Source organism: Apteryx rowi, unplaced genomic scaffold, assembly GCF_003343035.1.
Source record: "Apteryx rowi isolate R43461 unplaced genomic scaffold, aptRow1 scaffold_4, whole genome shotgun sequence".
NCBI lineage: Eukaryota > Metazoa > Chordata > Aves > Apterygiformes > Apterygidae > Apteryx > Apteryx rowi.
This window is the reverse complement of record NW_020450529.1, coordinates 9175144-9189067: the sequence shown is the minus strand read 5'-3', so window position 1 is coordinate 9189067 and position 13924 is coordinate 9175144. Positions and strand designations below refer to the sequence as shown.

The window sequence follows — 13924 nt, the reverse complement described above, 5'->3', positions numbered from 1 at the left end:
CTCTCTTTCTCTCTTTCTCTCTGCCCGCAGCTGGCCTCCGCGGGCGCGTTCCGCGTGGTGAAGGAGCCGCTGGCCTTCCTCCGGCTGCTCGAGTGGGTGAGTCGCGGCGGGGGGCAGCGCCTCGCACCGCGGAGGGGTTGGGGTTTTTTTTGGGGGCGGGGGGGAGAGCGTGTCCCCGCCGCCCTCTTCCGCGGAGACTTGCCCCAAAGTGCGCGGCGCTGCGCGGGCGAGGGGAAGGGGCTGGGGGCTCCGCGGGGTAGCGGGCTGGGGGCCGCGCTGTGCTTCCCCCCCTCTCCCCCCATCCTCGTGCTGAACGTAAACGAATTTATTCAAGAAAATATCGCCGTTCCGCGAACTTGTCCGTGGGCCGAGCGGGGCGGGAGGCGGATGAGGGGCGCGCGGAGCGGGGTCCYCGCCGGCTGCTGCTGCTGCGGTGATGCTCATCCGTGGCGAAGGCTGCGGGTCAAGTGACATCCGTCGCCAGCAGGTCCGCGGGAGGGGAGAGCCGCCCCGACCGGAAAGTTCCGAACACGTCAGGGAGGATTAATCACGTTCCCGAACGCCGGGCGGCTGGGGAATTGCGTAAGCCGGGCGTTTTGGGGGGCGCCTCTGCCGCGGGGGGGGCTTGGCCGCGCGTTGGCACCCGCTCTCCCGCCCGGGCAGCGCCGCCGTTTCCCCACGCCGGGATGTTTTTTGCGAGGGGTGTTTCTCCGTGCTCGGGGCTCCCGCTCTGCGCCCGCCTCGTCCCGGGGCGCCCGAACGCCCCCAAGGTGGTGGGGACGGCGTCCCACCGAGCGGGCTCGGGACGGCTGCCGCCGGGCGCCCGTGTGCGTGGCGGGCATCGGGCCGGGCGGCCGAGCCTCCCCCGCGCTGCTTGCCCAGGGCTCACGCCAGTTTTGCTCACTTTAGAAGCTAGCGGTGGCTGCGAAGCAGAAGAACGCCTAGCAGAGCTGTTTCCGCAGCGAGTAACTGCGGGATCGTGGGTCCTAAATATCCGCCGCTGAGGGTCTCTCGTGGCGTTTAGGGAGCGAGTTCCCCCAGGCGAGGYTCGGGCCTTTGGCCCGCCGTGGCGCGGCGGCCGCCCGGGGCAGCTCGCGCGGCTTCTCTCTCTCCGTGATGTTCTAGTTCTGTAACTTTTTCCAGCCACCAAATGTGAAAGCTGCTTTTGTCGTGGTCGAAAAGCACATGTGAAACCGCTCTGGCTGTTTTGTCTGCACACTCTGTGTTTGTGTGTGTATATGTATATATATATATATATATATATATATATATATATATGTGTGTGTGTATGTAAACAGAGCTTTTCTGACACTACCGAGGTGTCTTGGAGGGGCCTTCGCAATAAGGGAACGAGGAAGGAGGATGTGCAGAGTGTTACAATTTAAGATGGTCTGAGAAATTATTCTTTCCCTTTTCTAAATGTATGCGTGCAGAGGATTCAGCACTTCGTCATGTATGATACCTCACTCAGAGAGTCTCAGACTCACTTTCGCAGTGTCTCAGAGCTTTTTGGGTTACCCAAACACCAGCTCTCCTCACTTTGTCTTGTTGCTCCAGTCTTCTGTCTCCTCTCACTGTGCCTCCTGGCTGCTGTCTTTCTCTGCCTGCCCTCTCCGGTCTCAAATAAGCGTCCGTCTCTCCCTCAGATCCATTTATTCAGCCTAACTATCGTTTTAAACTTTAAAAAAAGGCCAAATGCTCCAGCAGATTCGGCAGCTTTCAAATTGCACAGCAGCCTCGCAGCCTTTGGTGCACTTGATCAGAACAGTCAAATTACACCGCTAATTGCTGGATTTACAGCTGTTTCGTTTCGGGTGTTAAATGATGTGTGAGTGGGCTTTTTTTTTWATGCAAAAAGTGCTGATGACGGTGGAATTTATTAAAACCGCTCTTGTTAGCACTGATGAGTTTTTCAGAGCTTTCCAGTAATAACCTATCAGAAGGTGTGACCAGTGTTGTGTTAATGACGTGAGAGCTGGATCATAACACAAAAATTGGCCCTCTTATGTAGACTTTTAGGATTTGGGAAAGCAAGTGCAAATAAACTTCGTGTTGCCTTTTGGGGGCTTATTTGTGGTCTACAAGGGAGGTGTGAACTTATGCACTTGGAAAACTTGCGCTTTTTTATGCCTGTTTCCCAGAAAGCCAAATTTGGGATTTCTGGTGTGAGAAGCAAGCAGGTAGGACACAGGGGTGGGGAAAGCCCTTTCTATAACTTTCAAAAGGGGAAAGCAGACATTTCTCCCCTTTGTTGTGTGCGTACTATAGCCCATATGCTGCTCGTGTCAGCTCTTAACACCTCCCACTTGAATCCCAGCTCGCATCTGCGAAGAAGTGGAGCTGCTCGCCCTGGCTGGTGCTGCGCCGATTCGGTGCGTTCGGTAGCTCTCGCGCGTCGCCTCGGAGGTGGCTGCACCTGGGGACCCTCGGGCGTGCGGCCTTGCGCCATGGATGGTGGTGGTGGTGGTTTGGGGTCCCGCCGGATGGGTGATATGTGGGATCAAACCGCTCGGCGAGCATGGTGAGCTTCCTGCACGCTGAGGGAGACGCTCTCAACGTGCGGATGGAGGCAAAGGAGGAGACTGAAAATGTCCTCAGCTACTCTGGGCAGTCCGGCCTTGAATTTGCACTCTCGACTTGCAGGTGATTTGGGTAGGCCCACAGAGAAAGCAACTTAGGGGTCAATGCGCCTTTTTTAGTAAACCTATTAAACCCTAATTTTAGCAGCACCGTTGTAGAACCAAGTGCAAATACTTGCGAGTCTGGATGCAGCTGGAATAGCTGTGGGATTTTCAGGTGTGAAACTATAAATCTGTTGAAGAAGCAATCCGTAGGTGTGCAAATTCCAGCTTCAGACACAGATCTACATCTTGCAGAGCAGGGACTTTGTCCGGCCTTTTTCAATCTTTTATTTTGATGATCAMCCAACACCCAGAAAGGAGATGCTGAAATAGCACTGATTCTTCTGAATATTCATGAAACTGTAATATGCTTTTATTTATGGTTCTTATGTGCTTTGTAATCTTATTTTCAGCAATGCAATTGGATTTAGAAATGATTAAGAGACAACATTGGTTCAGGCACAGGAAAGGTTTTAAAAAACCAAACAAACTTGTAACAATTAAGCAGCAGAGTTATGTTTCCTGAAAATTCAGAATTCTACCATGGTAATATTGTGTTACAGTGTATGCGTCGCAGTTCTGCGTTTGGAAAATTGCACACAACCATAGAAGACAGGTCTGGGGTGTTTCCAGTTTTGAGTCACTCCTGCTTCATGGCGAGTGTTGAGGGGGTGGGGAAAGCTGTTTAAAAGCCATTTTCATCCTTGCCCCCCTTAATTCCCTTGGCTGTTTTTCTTGAGATCTTTGCATGAGAAGACATTATGCTTCTGAGGCTTATTTCTCCTGATAAACTACTGTGGCACTGCAGACCTTTGCAACCAGTTGCAACGTCACAAACACTATTGCAACTTCACTTGGGAAATGACTATCCTATACCTGTACCCGACAATAACGAAGAAGGAAAAGAAATATGCTCATTTGTCTCCCTGGATTAATTTCAGTCCTTTGGCTCTCTGGATGCATTTAGACTGCTTCTGTGGGGGTGCGTGAGAAGTAACTAAGAAAAGCAAGTTTGTTGGTTGTCTTGTACATGTTGCACAGAGCCTTTGCCTGTCTAGAGACCTACAAAAGGAAATCAGCTGAAAACTAGGGCGTATAGGTACATGTATCTAGTGTGACATGTATATGAAGTACTGTATACATAATCAAACACTTACCTGCAAAAATCTTTTTGTAAATACGGAGGATTTCCATGGTTAGACTGAGGTTTTTAAGGACTTCGGCTCTTTCCTCACAGTGATTGGCCCCAAGCAACATTTCTTCTGCCAGTGCAAAACATCCTGACGTTTGTCCGGTTTCCATGTAAAATAACAGGAGCTGCAGTGCCCTCCATAACGCGTTTCCCAGTAATCCTCGATAAGGAGCAGAGATGCAGAAACTCCACTGGTTTGCAAGTTCAGAGGCAGTGTGATCGCGCTGGTGATGATGTGCAGGTGGTTGTGTTTTAAAATGCTCCCTGCCCTGGGCAGGAGCTGACGTGCGCCTGCCTGCCTGGACCCTGTCTAGGCTGGCGTGGGCACGGCGGGGGGCCGTTTATGCTGCCGTGTATGTGTCTGGGAGTGGTTTTATAGCTGTGGTTTTAATCTGCCAGTAGTGTGGCAGTCCAAAAAACACTGCTGGGGCTTTTCTTGATAGGACAATTTGGATGCGGACATTAGGGTGTCTAATGAACCCGAATGTGTCTAAAGAGTTGCTTTAATTCTTTGCCTTTGTGCAAAAAATTACATTCCAGGCCTTGCATGACTGCAGATAATCRCTGCACATGAGCATCTTTTTGGGATGTGCCAAAGATTTCCAAAGCAGTCCAGGGCATTTGGACAACAAATCTCCATTCATCTCTGATGGAAATTAGACAACTGAATTGCCAGAGCAGTTTCAGAAGTTGTGTGTGTATCTGATTATGCTTCTCGTGTGTACGTGAGCCAAACTAACCCTCTTGCCTGGCTTCCTTGCCTTCACATGATCATCTGATGCGAGCCAGGAAAAAGGGCAGGCTGCTACCGGTCTGGCAAGAGTCAAGCTTGCTTCGATTGTATAGTCTCTGAAAGGGTTAGCACCCCTTGCCTTGCAAACAGATGTATTTTTGTAAGGCAAAGGGAATCTGAATCTTGAAAGACTGATAATAAGTCTTGTCTTCTTGTCCTAATGCTGATTGCTCATCTGGCCATGGAGCGCTTTTGTTGGATTATATTTGCATGCATATGAATGGACATAAGTAGCTGAATGCTTCCAAGTGTGTCCTAGAAAAGCCTAGATATCTTGAGATGATAAAAATAAAAGAAAAAAAAAAGGTAACTCTTTCATGAGGCATTTGTGATCAGCAGTTTGCTCTACGTAGGCTTGAGATGCTGTAAAGGGCTTGAGCCTCTTCCTTACATTTGCTTGTGCTTGCTTGGTTTTGGCTGCTCAGAAGAAGGTAGGTGCCCGCTCTGATGGGCACAGCACAACCTGAAGGAGTTCTTCTGGGGATGGAGCGGGATAATCTTGCTGAAGCCTAGTCCCCCACATGGATGCAGGGCTGGAAGACTGTCTGTCTGATCTTCTCCACCCTCATATTGAATGAAGAGCCTTAACAAAAATAATATTTTTTCAGCCTACTGATGTTGCGTATGCAATGCCAATATCAGATGTTGTGTTCTGTGTTCGACCCATCTTGGTATGTAGGATATGCAAACACAATTAAAATGTGTTATTGATTTTTGGTGGGTTTTTTTGATGTGTTCCTTGGAATCTAGGTACCTAAGTGTTTTTGAAAACCTCACCCTGGTTGCTGTCTCAAAGATCGTACATGTGCAGGGTTAGGCCAACAAAACACGTGCCATTTAATCAATAAATGTAAATCCATGTCTATGGTATATTAATATTAGAAAGGCAGTTATCATGTAAGTAACCCTTCTCCGTAAGCCATCATTAATTGGATGATTTCTTATAGGCAGCTTAGCATAACGCCTGCAGAATACACTTCAGTTCTGAACAGGCCAAAATTGCCACCGCGAAACAACAGTATGCAACCACGGAGCGCTGTCACAAAGGCCACGCGGGGATTCGCTGGCAGATCTGTGGCTGAACTAGCTTGTTCTGACCTGTTTTGACTGGAGACATTTTCTTTATGATACCCTCAGTGGCTGGAGAAATGAGACCGAAGCGCTGGTCATTTTGTAGAAGCCTGACGTACTCCGCTGAGCCCTGTGAACCTCGGTGGGTTTTAACGGTGCACGGGATTTTCTGCCGTCCATGTGCAGAACTGAGCCCTAAGAACAGGCTTTATCAGTCCTTGTCATTGGCCGTATGACTCTGAGTGGGTGTCAGGGCATGAGTAATCTGCAGGCAGGAAGCTCTGTTGGACAAGTTGTTCTTATTATGAAAAACTGAGGGGTAGGTGTTGCCATTAGAGGACAGGCTCTGTTGTGCATGCTATTTTACAAACAGATAGAAAGATCCCCAAAGTTTTTATAGTCACACTGAAGACAGGTGTGAAAGCCCTATGTGACTCTGTCAGTGGCATTGGGGTAGAGGCAGCAGAAGCAGTAACAGTGCCTGTGTGGTTTCCTACCCTTGTAGTACTGGGTTGCGTTCTTAAAGTCTCGGCTCCTGGGAGTCTTGCGGTTCTGAAACCTTTCACTTTGATGAGCCTATGCTTTTAGACCATGGTAGCAGAAGAAAGTTGGAAGCCCTAAGGATTGAAAACCCGAAAGACAAATGAAAGAGCAGCAAATCTGTGTTCTGGTCTCATGTTTGTATGCAGACTGCCTAGAGCTGGTTGTTCTTCCTGCTGTTCATGTGTATGTTTATCTGTGTGCATATCTTCTTGGGAACTGAGAATTGTCCTAATCTTGGCCCATCTGAAAAGAACTGTTAAACTGGTACAAATGCTGGCAAGGAGGGAAGGAGAAAAGGTTTATTGTTTTCTAATACTTTTTTGAATGGCTGGAAATTCAGCCAGTTGAGTGGCACAAGTTTAGCTGCATTATAGTTTGAATGTTGGTATGTGTTTTGTTTGGAAAAAAAAAAAAGAAAAAGCTGTGGATCAGGATTGATTTCATTCTCCTGAGGAAACTGGAAAATGTATGTTGGTTCAGTTGCCTTTGTCAAACTGGGGTGTGTGTGCGCGTGCACGTGCATCTTCGCTGGAAATGGGAGCTGAAAGCAGTTCAGCGGGTGGACTAGTTGTCCGTTCTTCTTGCTCTACAAAAACTTGGGCAGCCCGTTTGGTTTGGACCACCACAGAAAAGCAAACAAGTCCATTGGCCTTTGACAAAGAAGTGAGAATCAGCAGGCTGGTGAAAGACAGACAGAGACTGCTTGCACGTTGCTATTTTGTGTGCGCTATTAAGGTCTGCAGAAGCACCCTCTGGAGCTGTTCTGCCACACGATGATAGAAGATCAGCCTTTATGAATGCTATACTTTGCATCTTAAATGCATCACAGCCAGCAAACAGCATTTCTTTCAGTAACTAACTTTTGGAGCACTGGAAAACAGAGGTAGTCAAATAATCTGCCACAGTGCTGTCCATAATGCCTGCCCACGTTACAAATAAAAGGCATCTTTCATCTGAAATGTGCTTATGTTTGCACTTAGGTTCATGTTGTAATCATAAAAGAGTTCATTTTAAAAGGTCAGCTAACAATTCGTTTAAATCTTGATGATTCTCTGGCAGGTTGAGCCCGGAGATGAGTGGGACTGGGTATAAAAGAATTATGTAAGATTGCCACATGTGATCAAGAAACTGTGCTCCACAAAGTGGCAGGTTTTTTTGAGTTATGTGCTGCTTCTGTAGAAATTCCTGAATGAAACTGGTAAAATCTGCTTCTGCTAAGCCACCCTCTTGATGGGAGAATCAGCTGGCGTTATCAGAACGTGGCTGTTCTAAGCATTAGGAATAGAAGATGAGGAGAGAGACTCATTAATGCTAAATTTGATTATATATGCAAACCAGGTTCCTATGAAAGGAAGAACAAAAATGATCTGACTTTCAAACTAGCAAGAAGACGCATGGTGATAGAGGGCTGTGCCATTAGACATACGCAGTTAAAGTGTTCTTGCCAATTTTTATGAGGGAGATGTTTCAGTCATCACTCCTGTAAATCAGCATCTGCATAATTTGAGCCCTAGGTTGAAGCCCTGCATGTTGACATCTCTAGATTCAGATGTTGCAGTTAGGAGGAGGACTGGCTTGGAGGTGCTTGTGATGAAACGCTTTTATAACGTGGAACCTGCAGTCCCCGAGTTAGCCGGGGTTCGTGGTACTGCGTGTGATCCCGAAGGGCTCAGGAGTCCTGAGCAGTGGTTGAAATCTGCCCTCTGCTACGGAGAAAAGGAGCCTCCTGCTCAAGCAAGAAGAAAGGTGGTGCAGAAAGCGGGTAGTGCTGTGCTCTGTGTCACACCTGTGCACGTGCAGCTTTCCCCTCTGGCACGGAGTAGAGGCGGTTAAGTATTATTATGGTCCTGGGGTGCAGTGCAGAAAACAGCTCTTGGCCATCTGTCTGTCTGTCCAGGCAGGCAGCTGGCCAGAAGGGTCTTAATAGCTTTTACTCTCAGGGGGGATCTGCAAAGTGCTCTAAAGAACATTGAAAAAAAGAACATAGAGTGTGGAGGTGCTGCTTTTAAGGTGTTTGTTCAAAGTGGCATATGTACTGCAAAGTGTGACATAGTTGCTAAGGTGACAGCTTGCTTTCTTTTTGGCAAAAGCAAAGGAATACCGAATATAGACAAACTGTGAGCTTTTGCTTTGTTTAATTTGCACAGTTTTATCTTCTGGCCATTGCAGAAACTTCAGGTTTGTCTTCCGAAGCAGTGTTTTCATGTTCAGAACACTTCACTGTCTCAGCTTAAAAAGCTAATATTGCTCCCTGTTCTTAAGGAAATGCTTAAATCACATAAAATCATGTCTTTTTTTTTTTCCAGTGATCATAATTGTGATACAAATTATGTCATTAAAAGGGTTTGATAATAGGATTTAGTCAACTAAGGAAGTATTTTCTAAGAACCTTTTATATAAACAAGCAATATGAAGTGTTGCCTCGTTAGCAGCCTGCRCGCATCCATGCGTGCACGTCCATGAGTGCACAATCCAGAAGACTTGTGCATGTACTAGCCGTATGCATTTGCAAATTGCTCAGACCTAAGCTCAAATGTTGAGTGAGGTGAGCATTCCTGTAGGTCACATTCAGAGGGACCATTTGGTTGCCATGAGAGGGAGTGAAGTCCAAGCAGGCATGGCATTTCTCTTTATTAAGCTAGGAAGCGGGAGAAAAACTGTGGAGCAGGAAGATTTCACTAGTTTCTTGTGAATTTTCAGAAGATGGGAGATGTATAGTCCCAGGCCCACTGTTAGAAATAAATCTGATTTAATGGTCTTGCAGAGCTCCTGGTCTGTCAACTTGATCTTCATTCCATGAGAAATACTAGAGTCTGCTGCAAACAGCCTGACTGAATATTCACTTAGAAGTACAAGAAAACCTGAAGTAGTGAGGGTGAAATTCTGCCCAAAAAATCTATCAAAGAGAAGAGCACCGTCTAACATCCTCAAGAGCATCTTCAAGTACATCAGAAGGTGATCTATAGTTGCAGCTCTTCAGTAACTCTTTGGATTTCAAAAAGAAAAAAAAAAGACTTTATTTAATCTATCCTCAGAAACTTCACTTCTCCTGATCTTAATGCTCTTCCCTACTCTAAAATTTCTCAGGTGATGCAAATTTGAAGCATCTTTGACTTGAAATGATAGGATTCGGCTCAAAATCTTTCAGCGCTTGCATCTTGGGTGCTCACATCGGGGCCCCGTGTTTGACAGAGCAGCACATGCAGGGCATAAATCCTCTGTGGCAGCCCAAGCACCGCTACTGAGGTAGCCAGATCTTCCTAGCCAGGTTCCCAAAAGCCCAGGGGACAATTTTCCCCTTTCAGGGGAACTCCTCTGGTGGAGATGGCATGGCCTTCAGGGGCGCCTTGGGGAGGCGGGTTTGCAGGCAGCCGTAGCTCCGACCCCAGTGACGGTCGCTTGGAGGTGACAAGCCCAGCGCTGGGGGTTTGCTGGATGTCGGGGGACTCCCCGCGTTGCACGGAGAAGCCCTGCTGTGCATCAGTTTTACCCCATTTGCCGCATCCGTCGCGCGGAGGGACCGATCCGAGGGGAGCGGTGGCTGGGAAYGTTCGGACACGACAAGGTCTCAGCTCCCTGCTTGGGACTGCAAAGGGGAATTACGCCTGTGTATTTATAGCCTGGCCAGCCCAACGGGGTGCAGTTCGATCCTGGAGATTGGCTTATTATCGCAGCGTGCATATGTTGTTTTCCATTAGAACTGAGCAGTTTTTCCAAGCGCCTTTTTTTTTTTTTCTTTTTTTAAGAGACAGTGCTTCAAAACCTCTCCCTCTCAAACCAAAGCAAGTGCGGGATTCCCCCCGCTGCCAAATCCTGCAGCTGATAAATCCAGCAGAGCTCTCCTGGTTGCCATCGACAAGGGCAGCAAGCGTGCTGGAGTGGAATTAGGTCCCGGTTTGCAAGAACATGCCTGCCAAAAAAATTAAACAATGGATGCCTTCCTGTTTAATTTTAACATTTTAATTAAATTACTTGCTGCTGCATGCCTTTGATCTCAGTGAGCTGATACACATAGTGTCTTTTGTTGTGCTGTAACAGTATTTCCCTTTAATCTTGCACACAGATGCAGGGATGTATCTGAGTATGAATCAAAGCGCAAAAGATGCGTGCTGTCAAGTACTGAATGCAACACAAACTGGTGACCAGAGACCTGCGGACAGAGAGATTATTCATGAATAGTTTAGTGCCGTCTCACTAGAGCTGCCTTTTGAACATATTTTCTCCCTTTTTTTTAAATCCACTTCTATGAGTGGTACTGCAAGAAAATTTTCATTTGTAGAATTATCACTGAAAGGTTTCAGGCCTGCAGCTGAGTTTGGTTTATGGTGAAACAGGATCATTTTCAAGTGGGACAATTAATAACATTTGATCCCTCAATCAGAGAGCAGAAACGGCGCTGGCCAGCTTTGCCTGGGCACAGGGCACATTTATTGATTATTCCCAGCCAACTGCGCAGTTTGAGAGCGTTTGGCAGCCTGCTTTTTCTCTATACAGAAATGCAAAATGTGCGTACCAGGGACCGAGCGGCGCTTAGCCAAACAGTCCCACTGCAGCTGATTTGTAAACGTGTGGAGAAGTCTTCAAATACAGACATGGTTACGCGTCGTTTCCTCTGCTCGGCTGGTGACGGTTCTTTGATGGCAGGAGCAGGTAAGCGAGCTAGAAGCATGCAAAGAAAGGTATTAAAACAAGCTTCCTCATGCTTGATAGCTTGGGGCAGGTGACTGATGTGGGAAAGAGGGAACAGAGTATGTGGTGTGTTTGTGCTCTGTGAGTTGGGCTCTCCTTAGATCTCAGAGAAGCAGCCATCGCTGCTACGTTAAAAGGAGTTGTTGGTAGAGCTGATTGATTGGAAAATGGAATTTTATTTCTTGGAGGAAAAATCACTTTTATCTAAACGTCCGCTGGAACCATTGTCATTCTAGTGAAATGGTGAATGAAAAAAATATTTTTGACGGAAACTACAATTTTTGCTGGAAACAGTGGTCTGGGCACGTTCTCCTCGTTCTCCTCTCTGCAGCCCGGAGCCCCTCCACCCCCACGGTGCACCAAGACTTGTTGCTCCTGGCGAAGTGAAGCGATGCACCACGTCAGGCATGTGCCTCTTGTGCGCTGGGGCAGGAGGAGCCCGGCCACGGGGCCAGATTTACAGAACGGGGAGAGCACAAGGGGCCAAGCCAAACTCCTTCAAGACACAGCAGTAGCATTTCCGTATAAGATGTTCCAGGTCTTTATCATTGGGACTTTCAAAGAAGAATCAGCGTTTTTGGAGAGAAGAAGAAAAATTCTTTGGAAACAGATGAGTGAGTCTAAAATGCAGAAAATGGTTTTGGTGGAAAACTTTCAGCTGGCCAGCTCTGACTTTTAATACGGTGTGTGCATGTTTGTGTTATAGTTTATGGTTATATTTTGTGCCTAGCCCCTTTTTTTGGTCAAGTGGGGAGTTTTTCCAAGGTGGCACAGCCCGGTTAATGCTTCAATAATCCCGGCTCGTCCTGCTGTGCTGGCTCTTTGGACTCCCTGCGCTCCCGCTGCAGCCTGTCGCTCGTGGCAGTCGGCTCCGCAGCGAGGGTGCCCGTTCCAGCCCAAAATCCCTGCCCGGCCAGATTGCCGCGGCGCAGGAAGGCAGCAGACGCTGGCTTCGCGGCAGGCTGACGTATGCGGGGGAAGCTCGGCTTGCCACGGAGCAGGAAAGCAGAAAGCGAGAAGAGGTTCAGCTCTCGTGGCCAAGCCGACCCAGCCCAGCTTGCGTTGCTACATGGTGAAACAGAGAAGCTCTTCTGCTGGCGCTGGGTCCATCTCAAAGGCGGCTGGGCTTGGTCATGTGCTGAACACGTGCCCCCCCCTGCTTGCAGCACCTACCTTTTTTCTTTCTTTCTTTTTTTCTCTTGCCGATCGTTCAGTCATTCCTAAAAATAGTTTTCCATCTTCTTGTTTACGTGCTCATTAGCTCTGGCCACCTGTGGAGCTAGTGTCGGTGGTTAATGCAACCGAAAAGGCTCTAGCAGGGCTCATAAATACTTTTTACGCAGCTCAGGCCCCCAAAAGTAGCGACTCAGCAATGATCAAACCCATGTCATGGGACAAACAGTTCCCAACTATTTCCAGCTTACAATAAAAGCTGTGTGTTAGTGGGCAGCCTGGAGGCAGGGCTCTGAGCACCCTCACATCTCTATTACGCCTGCCCAGAGATTGCTACGCAAGTACCATCAAGCCTGGCTTGTATGTTAGGACGAAAGTACTCTTGCCTGGTTTAAAAGAGTTTTTCTGGGGATTTTTACGCTCCACCCTGTGACGCGCTTTGGGATGCATTCAGCTTTCTCTGCTGAATAGGGCTCCAGATGATGGCAATAAATTATCATAAATTAGAATAGATTGCACTCTTCAGCATCTCTACATCTGTCATTATGTTTCTTTAACAGTTCAGTTTAACATTTATACACACTCTGACAGCAGCTACTGGTGTGTATGCTATAAATATTGGCTAGGAGAAGACATTAATGGCGTTTAGGTAAACGTTTGATGCCGCTGAGATTCCATCCCATATGGCGGTACATGGCGAAACTGGATTCGAAGCGCCACGTATAGCGCCGTTGCGTTCGTTATACCCTGGCCTCCTGGCGTTTTCCGAGCTTAGGGAGTTACCAGGCAAGTGCAGGTGCCCCCAAAGAGAGAGGTGGGCTCCTTGGGATCTCTTCTGGGTTCTGCCTCCTGTGGAGAAGCCAGCCTGTGCTGTTTGCTATGCTTAAAACCAACGCGTAGCACGTAGGGCCTGGGTAAAGGGGGCGGCTCGTCGAAGCAGCCATCAGGAATTAGGTGGGGAGCAGCGGGAGCGCCGTGCTTTAAACGTCTGTGAAGAGAACCAGAACCCATGGGATCTCCAGCCAAGATGCTGTTTTGCTAGTCAATCCGTGACCGAGCGAGTCCAAGAGGCTGCCGCCTTCGCCCCTGTGTAACGCGATGTCAGCAGCGAAGTAACCTTAATGCACAGGCTGGCTCAAAGCAGGGCAATGCGAAGAGGAAGGGCTCTTCACACTGTAAATTGCTGAAGGTCTTAGTGATGCCAGCGAATTAAAAATCTGAGAGGAAAAAACCCCTCCAGTGCTGTAAGTTCAAGACATTTCTTTTGAAAGCTGCTGGTGGGGAGGGGTAGAGATAAGTTATCTGAATGGAAATGGATTTTAATTCTGTATCTTGCGCACTTCTGCGTTATTGCAAAGGAAACAGCGTATTTCCCTCTCACTTGAAGAGCTGGAGACGTTTTTGTATGGAACAAATGGGTTTCTGTGATAATGGTACCCTTTTCGGTCTGAATTGTTAGCCAAATTTTCAGAGCCTTGCAGGTTGTCTCCTTTAAGAGGAGAGGTTGGTTCAGATGTTTTGTTGATGTACTTGTAATTAATTATTTGCATAGGCAGTACAGAGACTTGTGTGCTCCCGACCCCTGTGAGGGACATGTCAGCCTTCACAGCCTCTTCTCCTTGCCATCTGGCCAGATAGCCCTCTCTTACCTTCCTCAGGCTTCCAGGTTTTAGCGTTGTTTTGACTGGTTGCATTTTTCTTCTGCCTCCAACCTCAACTTCCCTGTGCTTTCTTGCTCTTGCAGAAGGAAGTGTATTCACAAAACCACTAGCAAAATCCTGCCCCCAGAAGCAAAATTTTGTCTGTGATTTTTTTTTCTTTTTCTTTGGACAGCTCGTTGTG

General features: G+C 47.8%; 1 protein-coding gene across 1 annotated transcript in view; it reads left to right on the top strand.

The window, feature by feature from the left end:
* Positions 1-13924, top strand: part of SYNPR (synaptoporin) — a 107992-nt gene that overhangs the window by 650 nt on the left and 93418 nt on the right. The window contains exon 2 of the mRNA XM_026075012.1: positions 31-96. Coding sequence (XP_025930797.1) covers positions 31-96 — 66 coding nt within the window. The remainder of the gene's footprint in view (positions 1-30; positions 97-13924) is intronic.